The following is a 17,480-nucleotide window of genomic DNA, read 5'->3' as shown; positions in this document are numbered from 1 at the left end:
TTAACAAGTTTATCGGTATACTGGACATGGCAAAGAAAAGAATTAGTGTACTGGAAGATAGATCAATATATAAATCATACAAACTAACACACAAACAGCAGATCCTGGCTCTTGGAAACTAAGTAGAATAATTACAAAGAAAAACATACCCAGGAGCACTGTAGTAGTAAAACTGCCAAAAACAACAAAATAAAAATAATAAAGAGAAAATCTTGAGCACAAAGAAACATTTACATACACAGGAACTTCTCGTCAGAAACTATGTAAGCCAGAGAGACATCTTTAGAGTACTGAAAAAGAAAAAAATGAGTTCCATAAAGAATTACATTTTTTTTTTTAAAGATTTTATTTATTTGACAGAGAGAGACATAGCGAGAGAGGGAACACAAGCAGGGGGAGTGGGAGAGGGAGAAGCAGGCTTCCCCACGGAGCAGGGAGCCCGACGTGGGGCAGGATCCCAGGACCCTGGGATCATGACCTGAGCCGAAGGCAGACGCTTAACGACTGAGCCACCCAGGCGCCCCAAGAATAACATTTTTGTTAAAGAAGACAGTAAGATGATTTTGAGAAAAAGCTAAAATCACCGTCAGCCAAACATATACTATCAACAAATGACTACATTACAAGGAAGTTTCAACCTTAAGCTTCAACCTTAAAAAGATACTAGGAAAAGACAAAGCACTTAAGCCTAAAGCAAGCTGAAGAAAGGAAATGACACAATAAAGGCAGAAATTGATGAAACAAACAAAAAAAATCAATCAAACAAAAAAAACTGGTTCTTTGCAAAGATCAATACAACTGACAAACTCCTAGCTGGACTGATGAGGAAAAGAGAAAGAAGAGCTAATTACCAGTATCAGGAATGTGAGAGGGGGCATCACTACAGCTCCATCCCAAAGACCTTCAAAGGGTAATAGGAGATTATGATCCACTTTATGACAATAAACTAGACAACTCAAGATAAAATGAACAAGGAGAAAGTGGTCAGCAAGACACAGGAGTAGGAGATACCCGTCTTTGTATCTGACCGCTATGGACAAATGAAAATAGCTCTGGGAGGATGGATGTAATAAGAGTCAAGTAAGAAGCTACGGCAACACAGTGGAGCAAAAAACGAAGAACAAGCACATAGAAAGGATCACTGCAGAGGCAGGCTCAGCTGAGACCTCTGGAAATGGCTAAGCACGAAAGAAGAAGGGGAAAGGCTATCGGTATAAACCACGCAGTGGGTGCCACTGTGGTCCCCAGTAGCCTGCTGTGCAGAGGAACCCAACAGCCCTCGGGACAGCTGCAGAGTCCCTGCCACGTTCACAGCAGAGGACTCTGCAGTGTTTGTTGGCGTGGACTCCAACAGCCTGCTCTGCAGAGGAAACGGACAGCTTCTGCCACCGAGGTAACCAGCAGCCATTGCTGATACTGACCTCCTAGAGGGGGCACGCTGCTGCACCCCTCCCAGAAGACACTGCTGCGTCCCCACCCCAGGAACAGGGCTGCCAGCCCCAACCTCCAACCCTGTGCACACCCAGGACCCCAGGACCCCAGCTGCTCCACACGCACCCACACTTCAGACTTGGATTCCATGGCTGCTCCCCATGTGCTCGCATCTCCATCACGGACACTGCCGGCCGGCACACCAGACCCCAGACTGCTGTCATTCTACAAGCCTCCATGCTCCACACTGCCTCTGTAGCTGCTCCACGCACGCTCACGCCTCACACTCACTGCCACGGCAAGGGTCCTCCAAAGCCAGGTCCAATGCCAACAGGGATCCCTCTGGCAATGATATATCCCATGGGAGAGAAAGAGATCAGGAGGTCCCCAGCAGCCTTTGCCACCAGAGACCCCAAGGCCTTCACTGCCGCTGCAGATACCCGGAGTGCTGGCTGTTGAAGACCCCTGCAATTTAACTGACACTGACCTCAGCTGATGAAGCTGATGGGCCTTCCCAAGAGCTGGAACCATCATACCCACCCTTCCAACACCCTTGTACCCACTGCAGGTGACGGGTCTCTCCCCACTAAAACCAGTCGGTAAAGTCTGGGAGAGGTGCCTACTCAATCAAATGCACAAACATTAACACAAGGCTACAAGAAATATGAAAAATTAAGGAAACATGACATCACCAAAGAAATAGTGATTTTCTAGTAACTGATCCCAAAGAAATAGAAATCTATGATTTCCTGATAATGATTTCAAACTAAAGGTTTTAAGGAAGCTCAGTGAGCTACAAGAAAATACAGATAGAGGGGTGCCTGGATGGCTCAGTCGGTTAAGCGTCTGCCTCCAGCTCAGGTCATGTTCCCGGGGTCCTGGGATGGAGCCCCGCATTGGGCTCCTTGCTCAGTGGGGAGCCTGCTTCTCCCTCTCCCTCTGCCTGCCGCTCTGCCTACTTGTGCTCTCTTTCTCTGTCAAATAAATAAATAAAATCTTTAAAAAAAGAAAATACAGATAAAACTGAAATCAGGAGATAGACTCCAAAATCAGGAAAACAATAAACAAAATAAGCTCAATAGAGAAAGACATCATAAAAACAAAAATTCTAAAGCTAAAGAATACAATGAATTAAATGAAAAATGCAATACAGAACATCAATAACAGACATGACCAAGATGAGAAAAGAATCTGTGAACTCAAAGACAGGTCATTAGAAATTATCTGGTTAGAGTGAAAAAAAGGAAGAATCAATGAAAGAGAGTGTATCCAGTTAGCAGAAGGAAGGAAGCAACAAAGGTCAGAGGAGAAATAAATGAAGTATAAACTAGAAAAACAATAGAAAAGATCAATGAAACTAAGAGTTGCTTTTCTGGAAAGATAAACAAAATTGACAAACTTTAACTAGGCTAAGAAAAAAAGTGAGAAGACTGAAATAAAATCAGAAATGAAAACTAGAGTAGACATTACAACTCATACTGCAAGAATACAAAAGATCACAAGAGACTACTATGAACAATTATATACCAACAAATTGGATAATCTAGAAAGCATGACTGCCATAGAAAGCTATCTATGGACTTCTCAAATAGAAATTTCCCCCATTTCAAAGAGATTATAAGCTTAATTAAAGAGCGATTCCATAAATACAAAGACAAAAGAAGTACATAATAGTAGATAAGATTATCTAGTATTTAAAATCCAAGTAAGATACCACATATCATTAAGAGGAGTCAAGGATTGAAAACCTATAAAGCGTACTTTCCTACTCTGCTTGGTACAGGTTGTTTCCATATTAAAGGTCCACATCAAATTCAGGCTCAACAATTAATAAAATAACTAGAAAAACGTAAAAGGTCTAAGGGAGAGCAACAAACTTAAAAAGCAGAGCTCAGAAATATTTAGTGCAAAAGGTCAGAAAAGCTATCCATATTTTAACCTTGGAACTTAGAGCTTCCTGACCCTGGGTCTTATAATTACTTCCCAAAACAAATGTCAATTTCTCCCTCTTGGCTGTAAGACTAGCCTTCATTCTATGTGGAGCAGATAAAAATTACTAAGTCACGCGCTTGCTAAACGGTTTATCAGATTCTTAATAAAGACAAAAATATTCCCACCCCAACATTTTATTTGCAATTTTCTACTTACGAAGTCTTGACGTATGTCATTGAAGTCTTTGCCGTATTTTTCCAGTGCCTCTTCAAATAAACTAGCTTCGGAGGCTGACCACTCTTCCATTTCATCTCTGCATAAAACAGGTCCTCCAAGTGGTACTAAGACACTAATCGCACTGCTCAAATCATAGCTGTGCCGATACAACGTATCCATAGCATGAAACTAAAGAAAACAAAATGGAGAAAAAAGATCAGCTAGAAACGCAAACTTACTAGGTTATTTAAGAACAGAAATACTAAAATGAATGATGCGGGACGCCTGGGTGGCTCAGTCGGTTAAGTGTCTGCCTTCGGCCCAGGTCATGATCCCAGAGTCCTGGGATTGAGTCCCCTATCGGGCTCCTTGCTCAGAAGGGAGCCTGCTTCTCCCTCTGCCTGCTGCTCCCCCTGATTGTGTTCTCTCTCTCTCTCACAAATAAAATCTTTAAATAAATAAATAAATAAAATGCATGATGCACTTAAAATTAACACTAATATACTGAGGTGTTTATTTTTTATTAAAGATTTTATTTATTTATTTGACAGAGAGAGAGACAGCGAGAGAGGGAACACAAGCAGGAGGAGTGGGGGAGGGAGAAGCAGACTCCCTGCTGGGCAGGGAGCTCGATCCCAGGACCCTGGGATCATGACCTGAGCCCAAGGCAGCCGCTTAACGACTGAGCCACCCATGCGCCCCCTTAGGTGTTTATTTTTTAAGTAACAAAATTAAGAAAAATTTAAACATCAGATTACTTATTTAAAATATCATTTATTGCTTTGGGGCGCCTGGATGGCTCAGCTGGTTCTGCCTTCAGTTCAGGTAATGATCCCAGGGTCTTCGGATCGAGCCCCGCATCGGGCTCCCTGCTCAGCGGGAGTCTGCTTCTCCCTCTGTCTGCTGCTCCCCCTGCCTGTGCTCTCTCCCTCTCTGTCAAATAAATGAATAAAATCTTTAAAAAAAATAAAATAAAAATAAAGTATCATTTATTGCTTTAAGAAAATGCTGATTCGTACCTTATAAGATGTGTATTTTTTAAAATGCATTCGTTATAGTAACCTAACCGTGAAGAGCCAGGGCCTCTCGGTGTTACACTGGGAAGCCAGTAAGTCTGACCATCCTCTTGGTTAAAAGTGCCAAAATCACTTCAGCTATTGTACAGGGTTGACACAGCCTTCTTTGACAAGGAAAAAACAGATTATGTACCAGACAGAGAAAAAGTATTCTCAGGCTGAATTAAGAGAATGATGTCCTAAGAACGAGAGATAGAGAAAACAGAACTGAGAACGAAGGTGACACAAAACAAAACTAAACATCCATCTTAAGCAAAACAAAAGTACATATCCACGTAAAAACAGTAACTTGGTTAGGATTTTGTAAGACCAAGAAGAGATGACTAGCCTTGCTTGAATCAGCTAGGCTGGCATGGGTGTCCTATATATTTCAAGAGACAGTGACAGGAAGAGTAATTTGAAAGGAAGAAAGGCAGATTAGGATAATATACCTGGCTTTCTGCAAAAGTACCTTGGGTCTAGCTTACTTAAAAAACATTCTTCTTCCCACTGCTTCCCAGAAGCAGTGAATAAACTTAGGTTCCAAAACTTTAAGCTTTGAAAAACTTGAGATGGTTTTTCTACCAGAGAGAAAGAGATTCATTCATAACATGTATGCACATTTGTATGCGCAGCAGGAAACTGCAAAACGGGATGACTGGCTCGGCTGTATCTGGATAAGCATATAGGTGTGGCCCAGGTTTCGTTGGCAAGGTGACCAAATTCTTCCCAAGTGAGAATTAGTTCTATTTAAACTTTCTAACGCATGAAAGCCAAGACTGCACCTTGTACACAAAGTATCTTATGAAATTTTCACAAAATGGGGCAAGCGTCACATCTATACTACAACACAGCTCTTACAATTTAGCCTGCGAGTTCCCTACTCATACAAGAACAGAAAAATAGCTCAAATATCAACTAACATCTACTAAGAAGAAAGAATTATTGTACAGTATGCATTAAAAAGACATATTTAGGGCTCCTGTGTGGCTCATTCGGTTGGAGGTCTGCCTTCGGCTCAGGTGATGATCCCAGGGTCCTGGGATAGAGCCGTGCGTCAGGTTCCCTGCTCAGTGGGGAGTCCTTTTCTCCCTCTGCATCTCCCTCTGTCCTTCCCCCAGACTCATGCTGGCTCTCTCTCTCTCTCAAATAAATAAAATCTTTTTTTAAAAAAGACATATTTACACTGTGATACATTAAGACATTGAAAAGGGTCTAGAATAGGAATTTGCTGACAGAGCTAAAGATGGGATTTAGGACATACAGACATGTTTAAGGTACAGTAACTAACTGCTTTAACAAGGATTAACATCTCTCTTAAATAAATCGCTGGATTCCACAACACAAAAGCAAGTAGGAATTTCATTACCTATTCCCTAGTTACAATCACAGCTAAGACCACTGACCGTGTATAGTCTTTTGCTGTATGTGTCACAATCATGGAATAATAACTTCAATTTTCAAGAGAATTTCTTCCCACCCTTCTGCAGCAAGGGTTACAAAAATGTTAGAATTGATCTTTATTCTTTGCCTGCGCTCTGCAAACTTCAGAATCAACTGAACTCCACTTTTCTAGCTAACATTCTCACTTGACAGATTCAAGTTTAACTGTACTTACTGTACAATGCTAAACGCGTTTACATCGTCCCTGAAATTACTGTTTCTAGATCACTGATCTATGAAAGTGAAAATAAAGTCCAATAGCATTTAGGGTTCCCTTCAATTAATAATATATTACTATAAACAATTCTTTTTGAAACTACATTTACGATGGGTAATAAAACTGAAAAAGATTCAATGGTATTCCAAATCAATAATTACACAAATTAACTGTGCTGCTGAGATTCCTCAGGAGGGAGAAGTAATTTTTATAATTAACAGGTGCTCTGAAACCAAGTCACAAAATTAAATGAGTTTTTCTCAGCTGATATTATTCCAGCCACCACTCAAAGCATGAAAGGATTTTCAGTCTTTTGTTCATGTGAGATGAATGAAAAGGCTTTACTTACAGGCACTTTTAAAAACGATAGGCTATTATCTAATAAGGTTTCAAAGAACCAAAGTAATATCATACCCTTTATAAGTGATTATGACCAAAATGTGAAGTGATAAAATTGTTGATTCGATTGTTTTAAAGGTTCCTTTCTTTACAGAGTGTTACTGAACACTGAAGTAATGAGCATTTGCATTCAGAAGGCTAAGTCCTGCTCTGTCACAAATCAAACGGAAAGAATGGGTCCAACTTACAGCTGACTGGAGGCTATGAAACCCCCAAAGCCCACTTTTGAAACACAGCTCAGAGGAGAGTGTCGTCGTGATCAGTATGTGTAGAAAATAAACATCCCATCAGACGTATGCACTGTGGAATTCCTAGGGATTAATTTTATTGACAGTGATGACCAACTTCACAAAGGCAACCAGAGGATCACAATATGTGCTAGGAGTCCATATTAATTCCATCTTTCTGACACACATAGGTGGATCCTTCTTTTTTTTTTTTTTTAAAGATTTTATCCACTTATTCAACAGAGAGACACAGCGAGAGAGGGCACACAAGCAGGGGGAGTAGGAGAGGGAGAAGCAGGCTTCCCCACAGAGGAGGGAGCCCCCAGTGCGGGGCTCGATCCCAGGACCCTGGGATCATGACCTGAGCCGAAGGCAGACGCTTAACGACTGAGCCACCCAGGCGCCCCTGGGTGGATCCTTCTGAATGGACTTTTATACAGTTTGATCTTACCCTAAAGAGCTGTAAGTAAAACACAGACTGAGACATCAAGTGAAGACTCTCAAAATTAGGCTAAGACACGGGAGTTTTACATATGACATGTGGTTTATCAGTAAGATAATAAAACTCCCAAGAGCTACACATGTAAAAGAACACACTGGCTGATTCCATTTTTTTTTTAAGATTTATTTATTTTAGAGAGAGTGAATACATGCATGTGAGCAGGAGGAGGGGCAGAGGCAGAGGGAGAGAATCTCATGTTGACTCCTCACTGAACATGGAGCCCTACACGGGACTTGATTCCCGGACCCTGAGATCACGACCTGAGCAGAAATCAAGAGTCGGGTCGCTTAACTGAATGAGCCACCCTGGGGCCCCTGGCTGATTCCATTTAGATGAATTTTGAGAACAGTAACACTCATTGGTAAGAGAAGTCAAAATAATGATTACCTCAGAAGCAGGGGGTAAGGGGGTGATCACTGACTGAAGAGAGGCACGAGAGAACCTTTTGGGATTCTGGTAGTGTTCTTTATCTAGATCTGGGTGGTGATTACATGAATGTATACGTATATAAAAGTTTATAAGCTATGCACCTAAGTGTACTTAATACACTTTATGTATACCTCAATTTAAAGACAAAGAATTTAAAGACTAAATGTAAAAAAACTGGAAGTCTTCCCTCTTAGATAAATACTTTGCAAAGATACCATGTTTTCAATAGAGATACAGATGCACACGACAAGATCCATTCAAATCTAAATTTAACAAATCCTAAGAACTCAGCACAAGCTGTTCTCTCTGCCAAATAGTGGTGAAGGTGTTGTCACATTTCATCTCATTCATAACAGATGGAGATGACAAACAGAAGTATTTTAGGAGAAAGACTGACAATGAAATCTTGGCAGTGAAATTCTCATCTTTTGTTCATTAGGTAGACTCACACTATGGTAGACTAGATTATTATTCAGCAAATATTCACTCCCTCCCCTGGACCTGCATAGGAGAGTATTCTTCTACTCCACGGATACTGCGTCTGGCCACGTGACTTGACTGGCAAGTAAGATGCTCAGGATATGTGACTTAATAGAGCCTTGACATGTGTTTCCATGCCTGGACTTGCCCTCTTGAGCTACTGGCTTTTTTCACCAGAGGATGAGATCTACATGGAGCAGATCTCGACTCATCCTGCAGCTGGGCACCTAAAGTGGCCCAGTCTAGTTCAGCAGAATCCTAGACAATCTGCACAGGAGTATATAAGAATTAATGCTTGTTTTTATAAGCCACTGAAATACTGGGCAGTGTAATAAATACTGTGTTTTCCCTTTTGAGAATAAAGAACTTATTCACTCCGTGCTAGATGTGCTGTGAGCAGACAGCCCTCAGCTGTCCCCCTTGGAATGATCTCAATTTAAGAAAGATTCATCACCCACGGTCATGCCCTCTTCCTGTGGCAGCCTTCACCCAATGATACAGGAATATAAAGGTCCCACCTGTTACCCTGATTTGGGACAACCCTTGCAAGTGTCCCAGGGAGTTGGCTGAGGCCTTCATTCATACTGTACCATAGCCCACCTTCTTCCTCTGTTCAATCTTGCCTCCTTCCCTTCTCTTCCACAGGTGTTGACTCCTAATAAATTTCCTACATACAAATCTCCATCTTCGAGTCTGTTTCTCAGAAACCCAGCCTGTAACATGCAGCATTATTTTGGCAATAGGTAACTGATACACATATATATTCAATCCTAACTATTGATTTGCTCAGTTAGCATTTTACAAAAACTTTACATGTATACCTCCAGCACAAATTATAGCATTCAGAACACTAAATCTATTTAAAAATTAATGAGCATATGGTTTTTTCTAAGCAGAAGGTGAATATAAACTCTTATGAGTAAACTGTAAACTATGATCAAGGCAAAACATTTTATATATAAAAGAGAAGTATGCCATCCATTCTCAATTTTTGCTTCAGTGCATAGTACTCAAATCAAAATCCCTCATTCATCATCAAATGTGTTAAGACTTAGTTGTCATTCACTCCAATCAATCTACAAGACACCCTGAGTCATGTCCTTATGTGCAGCCGTACCTTTTGATATTATCCCAAGAAAGCTACAGGGTGGCAGGCCACAGCAACCCCATGGCCCTAAATGTCATTTGCATGAGCAGAACTAGGAATTCTCCCCCTCCTCTCCCCGGCTCTGATTTTAGACACAAACTAGACAGATATCTAACAATTGTGTGAGGACACTGAAGAACAACCAATGCACGCAAGGAGAGGCTAAAATAATTCAGGAAGAGGTATGACAGGTAAGCTCCCACACTGACTTGAGCTTTTACCTTGAAGGCATTTTCTAGACTGCTACATGGCAGAATGGACAAAAACAGAAAGCTTCCTTTTTACTAGGCTGAGGTAAAATTGGGTAAGACCTGGGGAGCAAAATCCTACGGAGGATTATGTTCCAGGCCCTAAAGGAAATCACAACATATTAAAAGAATTGGTATCATACGTGTTCTCCAACCACAACCCCCAAGGCAATTAAGATAAATTTATGAACCTCATTTCCTTGGAAATTAACTCACAATTAAATGCAAAATTATAAAGTAAACTAAGAAATACTTAGAACCAGATGATAATAAAAATACTACATATCAAAGTATAGGAGATATAGAGGTACATTTACATTCTTAAATACTGATGATGGAAAAGTAGACAAAGTTGATGGGCTAAAGTCAGTCTTAAAAAGCTGGAATAGGAATATCAGAGTAAACCCAAAGAAAAGTAGAAGGAAGAAAATAATAAACAGGAAAAAAAAAACTAAATAGAAAACATACCAAAAAAAAATCAACTAAACTAAAATCTCATTCTTTTAGACAATAAAAAAGAAAAATCTGGTACAACTATCAAGGAAAAAATGGGAAATGACACATATAAACAACAGGATGAAAAACTAGTTATAACTGGAGACTTACCAAATTATCCTAATTAAAGAATACTATGAAAAATTACATTGATAAATTTGAAAATTTAGGGTAAAATAAAAAATCTCCTGACTTAACTCATCAAAATGGACTTAAGTAGAATAAAAACTTATTCTAATTATATCTAATTATAATCACAACCCAAACTAAGGGACATTCTGCAAAATAAATGGCCTGTACTTTCAAAATGCCATGGTCCTGAAAGACAAAGAATGAGGAACTGTTCAGGACTGAAGGAAATTAAAGCGATGTGACAACTAAAAGCAATAAATGATTCTCAAGTAGATTTTGGACCAGGAAAACTTTTTTCTTTTGTTATAAAGAACATAACTGGAACAACCAGAAAATCTCACTAAAGCCTCTAGATTAGATAACAGTACTATAATAAAGTTCATTTCCTGCCTTAATGATATATTTAAAAGGAAGAATAATTTCATATTTCATATTTTTTACTGCAGTGGTAGTCTTATTAGTTTTAATTCTAATTTACAGCCTTAGAAACATGGACAGTACTCTTAAGTTTTAGGAAACTGAGTCTAAAAAAAATTTATACGAATTTTATATTCATTTGAAGACTACATTTCTGATGTAAACTAATACCTAAAATGTTAATCTAAGATTTATATATTCTAGGGGCACCTGGGTGGCTCAGTTAGTTAAGCAACTGACTCTTGGTTTCAGTTTAGGTTGTGATCTCAGCGTCATGAGATGGAGTCCGCTTGGGACTCTCTCCCCCTCTAGCTCTAACCCTCCCCCCTGCTCTCTCTCTCTCTAAAATAAATAACTTTTAAAAATTAAAATAAAGATTTATATATTCTGCTGAGTACAGTTCCTTTAAATGTTGTAATGACTGTGATTTGCAAACCATCCCCAAATTCCCAGTACCCTCAAGGCCCTAAGTGAATATGTGATTTCACAACAGGACTCACAAATGAAGAAAACAAAGTACATGATTAATGGCTAGCATTTTTCTAGAGTTAATATCTGAAGAATAAAATTACTATTGGTTAAAGTCAACATTCTCTTTTCAGAAAAGTAAGTTAATCACTTTTTCCATGTTTTTCTTGATGGAAAAATTTTTACTGTAAAAAATTATAGCTTGTTTTAGGGGGAAGATCTTTAAAATCGTATAATTTCCTTATAACAATTACATTAAAATGGGGCGCCTGGGTGGCTCGGTCGGTTGAGAGGCTGCCTTCGGCTCAGGTCATGATCCTAGGGTCCTGGGACTGAGCCCCGCATTGGGCTTCCTGCTCAGCGAGGAATCTGCTTATACCTCTCCTTCTGCCCCTTCCACCCCCGCCCTCGTGCACACACACACACACACACGCGCGCGCGCTCTCTCGAGAAAAAAAAAAAAAAAATTATATTAAAATGTATGATCGATCATAACCTAATGACCATATTCAAACTTGATACTACTACAATGACAGTAAATATATGACAAAAGCCCTTTTAGACAATCAATAATGCCATAATCAGAAGAAAGTAAATGAGACTCAACAAAACTGAGGGGGGGGTGGGAATGTATCATTGTTATCATCATCTCAACAAACAACTAGTATTACTGAGCCCTCACTGTGCCAGACACTGTTCTAAATGATTTACAAGTATTACCTCGTTTAATTCCCAAATTGATGCCATATGGCAACTCAGAGATAGACTTTTCCAGAGGCTAGAAAGAGGGTGCCAGAGATCTTGTTCAGGACACCGAAACATCATATACTCTCTCCCAGTGAGGACACAGCCTCAAGAGCCAGAAGAGCCCAGTATTTGTGAATATTACCTTAAACAAAGGTGCATAAACTGTTCAATGTAATTTCTTCTGCAATGTTGATGGAAGCTCAGAAAGACTTGTACCACAGCAATAAATCACTTATCCTTCACCCAATCTGGGCAGCCAATTTCAGAATTCTATGCCCCTCAGAGAATCCAGGCGCCCAGGAGAAACTGCTCTGAGGCATGCTCTGGGGACCCACTGCAGATCCATCAAGTTCTCTATGCTCGGACACGTACGTCTGCGATTTATAGAGGTGTGTCGTATACCCTCTTCTTGTCAACAGATAGCCCCCTAAAGCGGGACAGGTAGGTTTTACATTACTATTATTCCCATTGCAGAGGCATGGGTAGGTTAAGTAACTTGCATAAGGCTAAATGGGTCATAAGCTATAGATCCAGGGGAAAAGCCCACTGAATCATAAAAGTGTATCTATTTGTACCCCCATGTTCATAGCAGTATTATTCACAATAGCCAAAAGGTAGAAGCAACCCAAGTTTCTACTGACAGATGAATGAATATGATAAAATATTTTGCAGTCTTAAAAGGGAAGGAAATGATGACAGACATTACAATTCGGAAGAACCTGAAGGCATTATGCTAAGTGAAATAAGCAAGTTACCGAAGGGCAAATACTGTACAGTTCCACTTTTTTTTTTTTTAATTTTATTTATTTATTTGACAGAGAGAGAGAGAGAGCACAAGTAGGCAGAGAGGCAGGCAGAGGGAGAGGGAGAAGTGGGCTCTCCACTGAGCAGGGAGCTGACGTGGGGCTCGATCCCAGGACCCTGGGATCATGACCTGAGCTGAAGGCAGCCACTTAACCGACTGAGCCACCCAGGCGTCCCTGTACAGTTCCACTTTAATGAAGTACCTAGAATACTCAAAATCACAGCAACAGAAAGTAGAATGGTGGTTGCCGAGGGCTGGGGAATAGGGAGCTATTCTTTTATGAGTACAGAATTTCGGTTGGGGAAGATGAAAACATTCTGGAGATGGACGCCAGTGATGACCGTGCGACAATGTGACTGCTTCAGGCCAGAGAACAGTACATTTAAACATGGTTAAAATGGCAAATTTTATGTCCTGCCTACTTGACCACGGGTTTTAAACCGGTATATCCAATGCCTAAAACTTTCTATAATTCCTGGTCTTTAGACTGTGTATGTTCAGCTCCAGTGACACAATGAAGCTAGAATTCAAATATATAATCACTCTTAGTGATGAGATGCATTCAGTAAAAGATTCATTAAAATACTAAGTAACATTTTAATAGAAATAACATACTCCAATGACTTATTTTAATAAAACCTATTGTCTTATGTCCCAGAGATAAAAACTAATTTATTCATTCTCAGATAGTTACTGAACACTAGGATATATACCAAGAACTATTCTTGGTGCTGGGAATTCAACAGTGAGGATAATGAGGATACAGTCACTATACTAATGAATGCTACAAGCTGGTATGTAAGGAATGGGAAGAAGAGAGCGAGAGACACACATTAATGAGATAATCACAAAAATAAGGGTTTAATTACAAACAACTAACATGGAGGACTGTAGTTGGTTCTCTACATGAGCACATCACAAAGTAACCGGCCTTAGATGGACGGATTAGGCAAGACAGGAAGAAAGATGAAAAGTTAAGGTGGGGCTGTGAGAGCATCCAGGCAAAGGGAAGTGAAATTGCAGTGGTCCTGTTGCAGGAGGCAGACCACGGACCAAAGGAATGCTACAGCCTGGCTAGTCCCAGAGGACACAGAGGAAAGTGTCAGGGCAAGAGACTGGAGAGAGGGACCAGGCAAAACAGGTTTTTTTTGTTTTGGGGGGTTTTTTTTGACTGTTTTAAGGATTGGTGTTTTTACCCTGAAAGCAATTAAAAGCCACTAAAAGGATGTAAGATAGGAGAGAGCAAAATCAGAACTGCATTTTAAAAAGATCAGAAAAGAGAATTAGAGATGTTCCAGGATGCAGTCTCCTCCCTATAAAATCAACACAGTCTGACCTTTCTCAGAACCAGACTCAGCACCACAAAACCTGTCTCTAGTACTCATTCTGTCACTAATTAAATAAGAATCTTTATACAAGTTACTTCACTATTATCTCTAATATGATCTATCCTTGAAGATTTCTAAGGCCCTGAAAAACTCAAAAAACTCTTTTTCTAAGATCCTGTCCTCCAACTTGCTTTAGTCCTTAGGGTCCAAGGAAAAGAGAAATCTAGTACCTATATAATTCCCTGTTCTGCAAGACTGAGGCTCCCTACCAATGCACATGGCATTCTGCCCCTCCACCCACAGGGTGCAGACAACAAACAGGAAATATCAGGCTAGGCCTTCCACCAACTACCACTTACTGACCACCTCTGGGTTTACTTTGTTCTAAGGAATTCTGTTTCCACAAAGGGGAGAAGAGAGGTCAATGTAGGTTGTAAACTGATTTCGTTTCTTTGCATATTGTACAAAGTACACTTTAGATTTTAATGAAATGAAGGTGAAATCTATAAAGCCTCCATGACAACTTCAATTTTTTAACAATTATAAATCTTATCATGTATCTTAAAGCAGTGTTTGAAATTCAGTCTAGCTATGATTTTAACAGATCTCAAAACAAGGACGTCGGACCTAGCGATCTGCAGGCAGCTTAATTACCTGCTCCCAAAACATTACTGGTGATTCGACAAGTAGCATACAGAGTCTAGGACAAACAGATGCTTCGGATTAGGAATGCTGAAAGCCAGATGCAGTCCTTACAGGAAAAACCACAAAGAAAATCACCTAGAACAGGCCCCCTGAGGTCCTGCAGTTCTAGAACTCTGCCCTCTCTGCAGTGGGAGGTCTTTAGATACAGTCTGGTCACCTGACAGAGACGGGTACTAACCTGATCTATACAGAACTGAAAACACTGACAGAAAAAATAAGAACTTGACTCTCCAAATTCAACTGAATGATGAATCCAATTTTCATTTAATGGCACAAAACAACTTCGCAGCTTTTCATATGACCTTTTGGGAAAACAATTTGTGAAATTCATGTTATCAACATACAATTAATCAATATTTAGCCACTCCCTCTCACTTCTATAGTAATGCCCTAGGATCTTATATGTTAACATCAAAGTAGAAGGCACGATACCACTGGCCAAACAGGATTAAAGGTGCAGGTCATGGCATCTGAAATAACAAAGGGCATCTATTTCTTCCTGCTTTTGTGACTTCTGAAAGATGTCAATTTTATGGCACTGAAAATAATCTGAACCCAAGGGGCACCTGGGCGGCTCAGTCAATTAAGTGTCTGCCTTTGGCTCGGATCATGATCTCAGGGTCCTGGGATCGAGCCCCACAATGGGCTCCCTGCTCAGTGGGGAGCTTGCTTCTCCCTCTCCTCCCCACCTGCGCATTCTCTCTCACTATCTCATCACTGTCTCTCTCCCTCAAATAAATAAAATCTTAAAATAATAATAATAATAATCTCAACCCAAGAACAACATATAGAAAAAGTCCAAGTAAAGCTGAACCTAGAGTAGTTAGAGCAGGAAACCAAAGCATTTCAATGTTGCAGACAAAAGAGCAGATCTTCGGTGTTGCCTAATCCAAGTCAGACAACAATACAGATTTTTAAGCCCAAACCATATTAATGAGAGTGAGAGAGAAGAGGTAATCCGGGAGACAGAATTCCTCAGTCAGAGTCAAGAACAGATCAAATCCTGTCTCTGAAACCAGCTGTACGAACATGACAAAACAAAATTTCCTGGGCCTCTGAGTACACTTCTGCTTTAAAAAGTAACAGAGTAATAAACAATTTAAGATAATAGATGTAATACAAAAGTGGCTTCCCAACTGCTAAATACAAAAGGAAACAAAACAGAAGAAATGCCAACACTGGAGCGTGTGAAAGCCCCTGCCTAGGAGTACGCAGGCCAGGACTGCAAAAGATACACACAAAATGATGTGTAGACTAATTAACGTACATCGGTTGTGTTCTCTTTAAAATGCTTCTTTTACAAACAGCCTTCACGGACAGAAAACAAATACTGAATCTGAAAAACTGCCCTCCTCAAAAAAAAAAAAAAATTCGCCCGCTGTCCCACCAGGCACCACGAGTGGGCAGCAGAGAGTTGTTGAAGCGGGGGACCAAAAGCCCACGCACCTGCTCTTCACCTGGTCACACCTATCTCCAGGCAAATCAGCAACAGCCCCTATGGTTCCAGGGCTCTGTAGCTTCTCAAGAACAGGCTTTCCCCCCTTACTCCTCAGACGGGGTGGAGGGAATCTGCAGCACTACGACAGGGCGACAGGGCGAGCATCTGCAGCCATGATCTGGGAAGCCTTCTCAGAAGAACAGTGTTAAACAAGAGACCGGCTATGTAAGTAACAAGTTTATGTATACAAGCATGGTCACTCAACATTATTAAAAAAAAAAAAACAAAACAACTTTCCAGTTCTTACAATGATATGAAAAAGTGTTCATTTTATATTGTTAGGGAAAACATGGTGGGAGGAGGCAAAGTACAAAGCTCCCATTTAAATGACTTCCACTATGTGTTAACAAGAAAGTTCATGTGGGACTTAGCAGCTTTTTTATAATGTGGTGCTTGCGCAGGGACAGACAGATCAACAAAACAGAAGAGAATAGGTTATATATCCGGAAGCAGACCTGACCATATCTAAAGCCTTGAAATAAGAGAGAGGAAGCAATACAAAATCATACGGACACAACCAATTCAATAAAAGGTGTTGGAATGTTTATTTTCCATATGGGAAAAAAACACAATGACACTCCTACACCTCATTCCAGTGTTAAAAAATAAACTCCAGGTATATTTATAGTCTTGAATATGAATAACATTTTAAAACTATTAGAAAAAAATAAAATAATACAAGTGAAGAATGGACAAAGGATATGAATTTAAAATACAAAGAAGAAAAACCCTGAAGAGCCAATAAATATATGAAAACCTGCTTAACCTCATTAAGTAAGAAACACATTAAAATGAGATAAGCATCAGGTTAGTAAAAATTTTAGTCTAAAGGGCGCCTGGGTGGCTCAGTTGGTTAGGCGACTGCCTTCGGCTCAGGTCATGATCCTGGAGTCCCTGGATCGAGTCCCGCATCGGGCTCCCTGCCGAGCAGGGAGCCTGCTTCTCCCTCTGACCCTCCCCCCTCTCACGTGCTCTCTCTCTCTCATTCTCTCTGTCTCAAATAAATAAATAAAATCTTAAAAAAAAAAAAAAAAAAATTTTAGTCTAAAAATACACAAGGTTGAAGACAAAATAAGAAAATGGATGAGGAAAGGAAAATATTCACTGATTGCTTGTGGGATTATAAATTTCTACCTTGGTATGCAGAATAACTTGGTTG

At 40.1% G+C, this 17,480-nt stretch overlaps 1 protein-coding gene across 10 annotated transcripts in view; it reads right to left on the bottom strand.

Moving 5' to 3' along the window:
* The window catches only part of MTA3 (metastasis associated 1 family member 3), a 231,789-nt gene that overhangs the window by 64,874 nt on the left and 149,435 nt on the right, over positions 1-17,480 (bottom strand). For all 10 annotated transcript variants that reach the window (XR_013441677.1, XM_078056247.1, XM_078056248.1 and 7 more), the window contains one exon: positions 3,580-3,768. Coding sequence is in view for 9 of the 10 variants with exons in the window: in XM_078056247.1 (XP_077912373.1) it covers positions 3,580-3,768 (189 nt within the window). In the remaining variant the exon portion in view is untranslated. The remainder of the gene's footprint in view (positions 1-3,579; positions 3,769-17,480) is intronic.

Source organism: Halichoerus grypus, chromosome 10, assembly GCF_964656455.1.
Source record: "Halichoerus grypus chromosome 10, mHalGry1.hap1.1, whole genome shotgun sequence".
NCBI classification, from domain to species: Eukaryota; Metazoa; Chordata; class Mammalia; order Carnivora; family Phocidae; genus Halichoerus; species Halichoerus grypus.
Note: the sequence above shows the minus strand (reverse complement) of the source record. Positions and strands in the feature narration are given on the sequence as shown.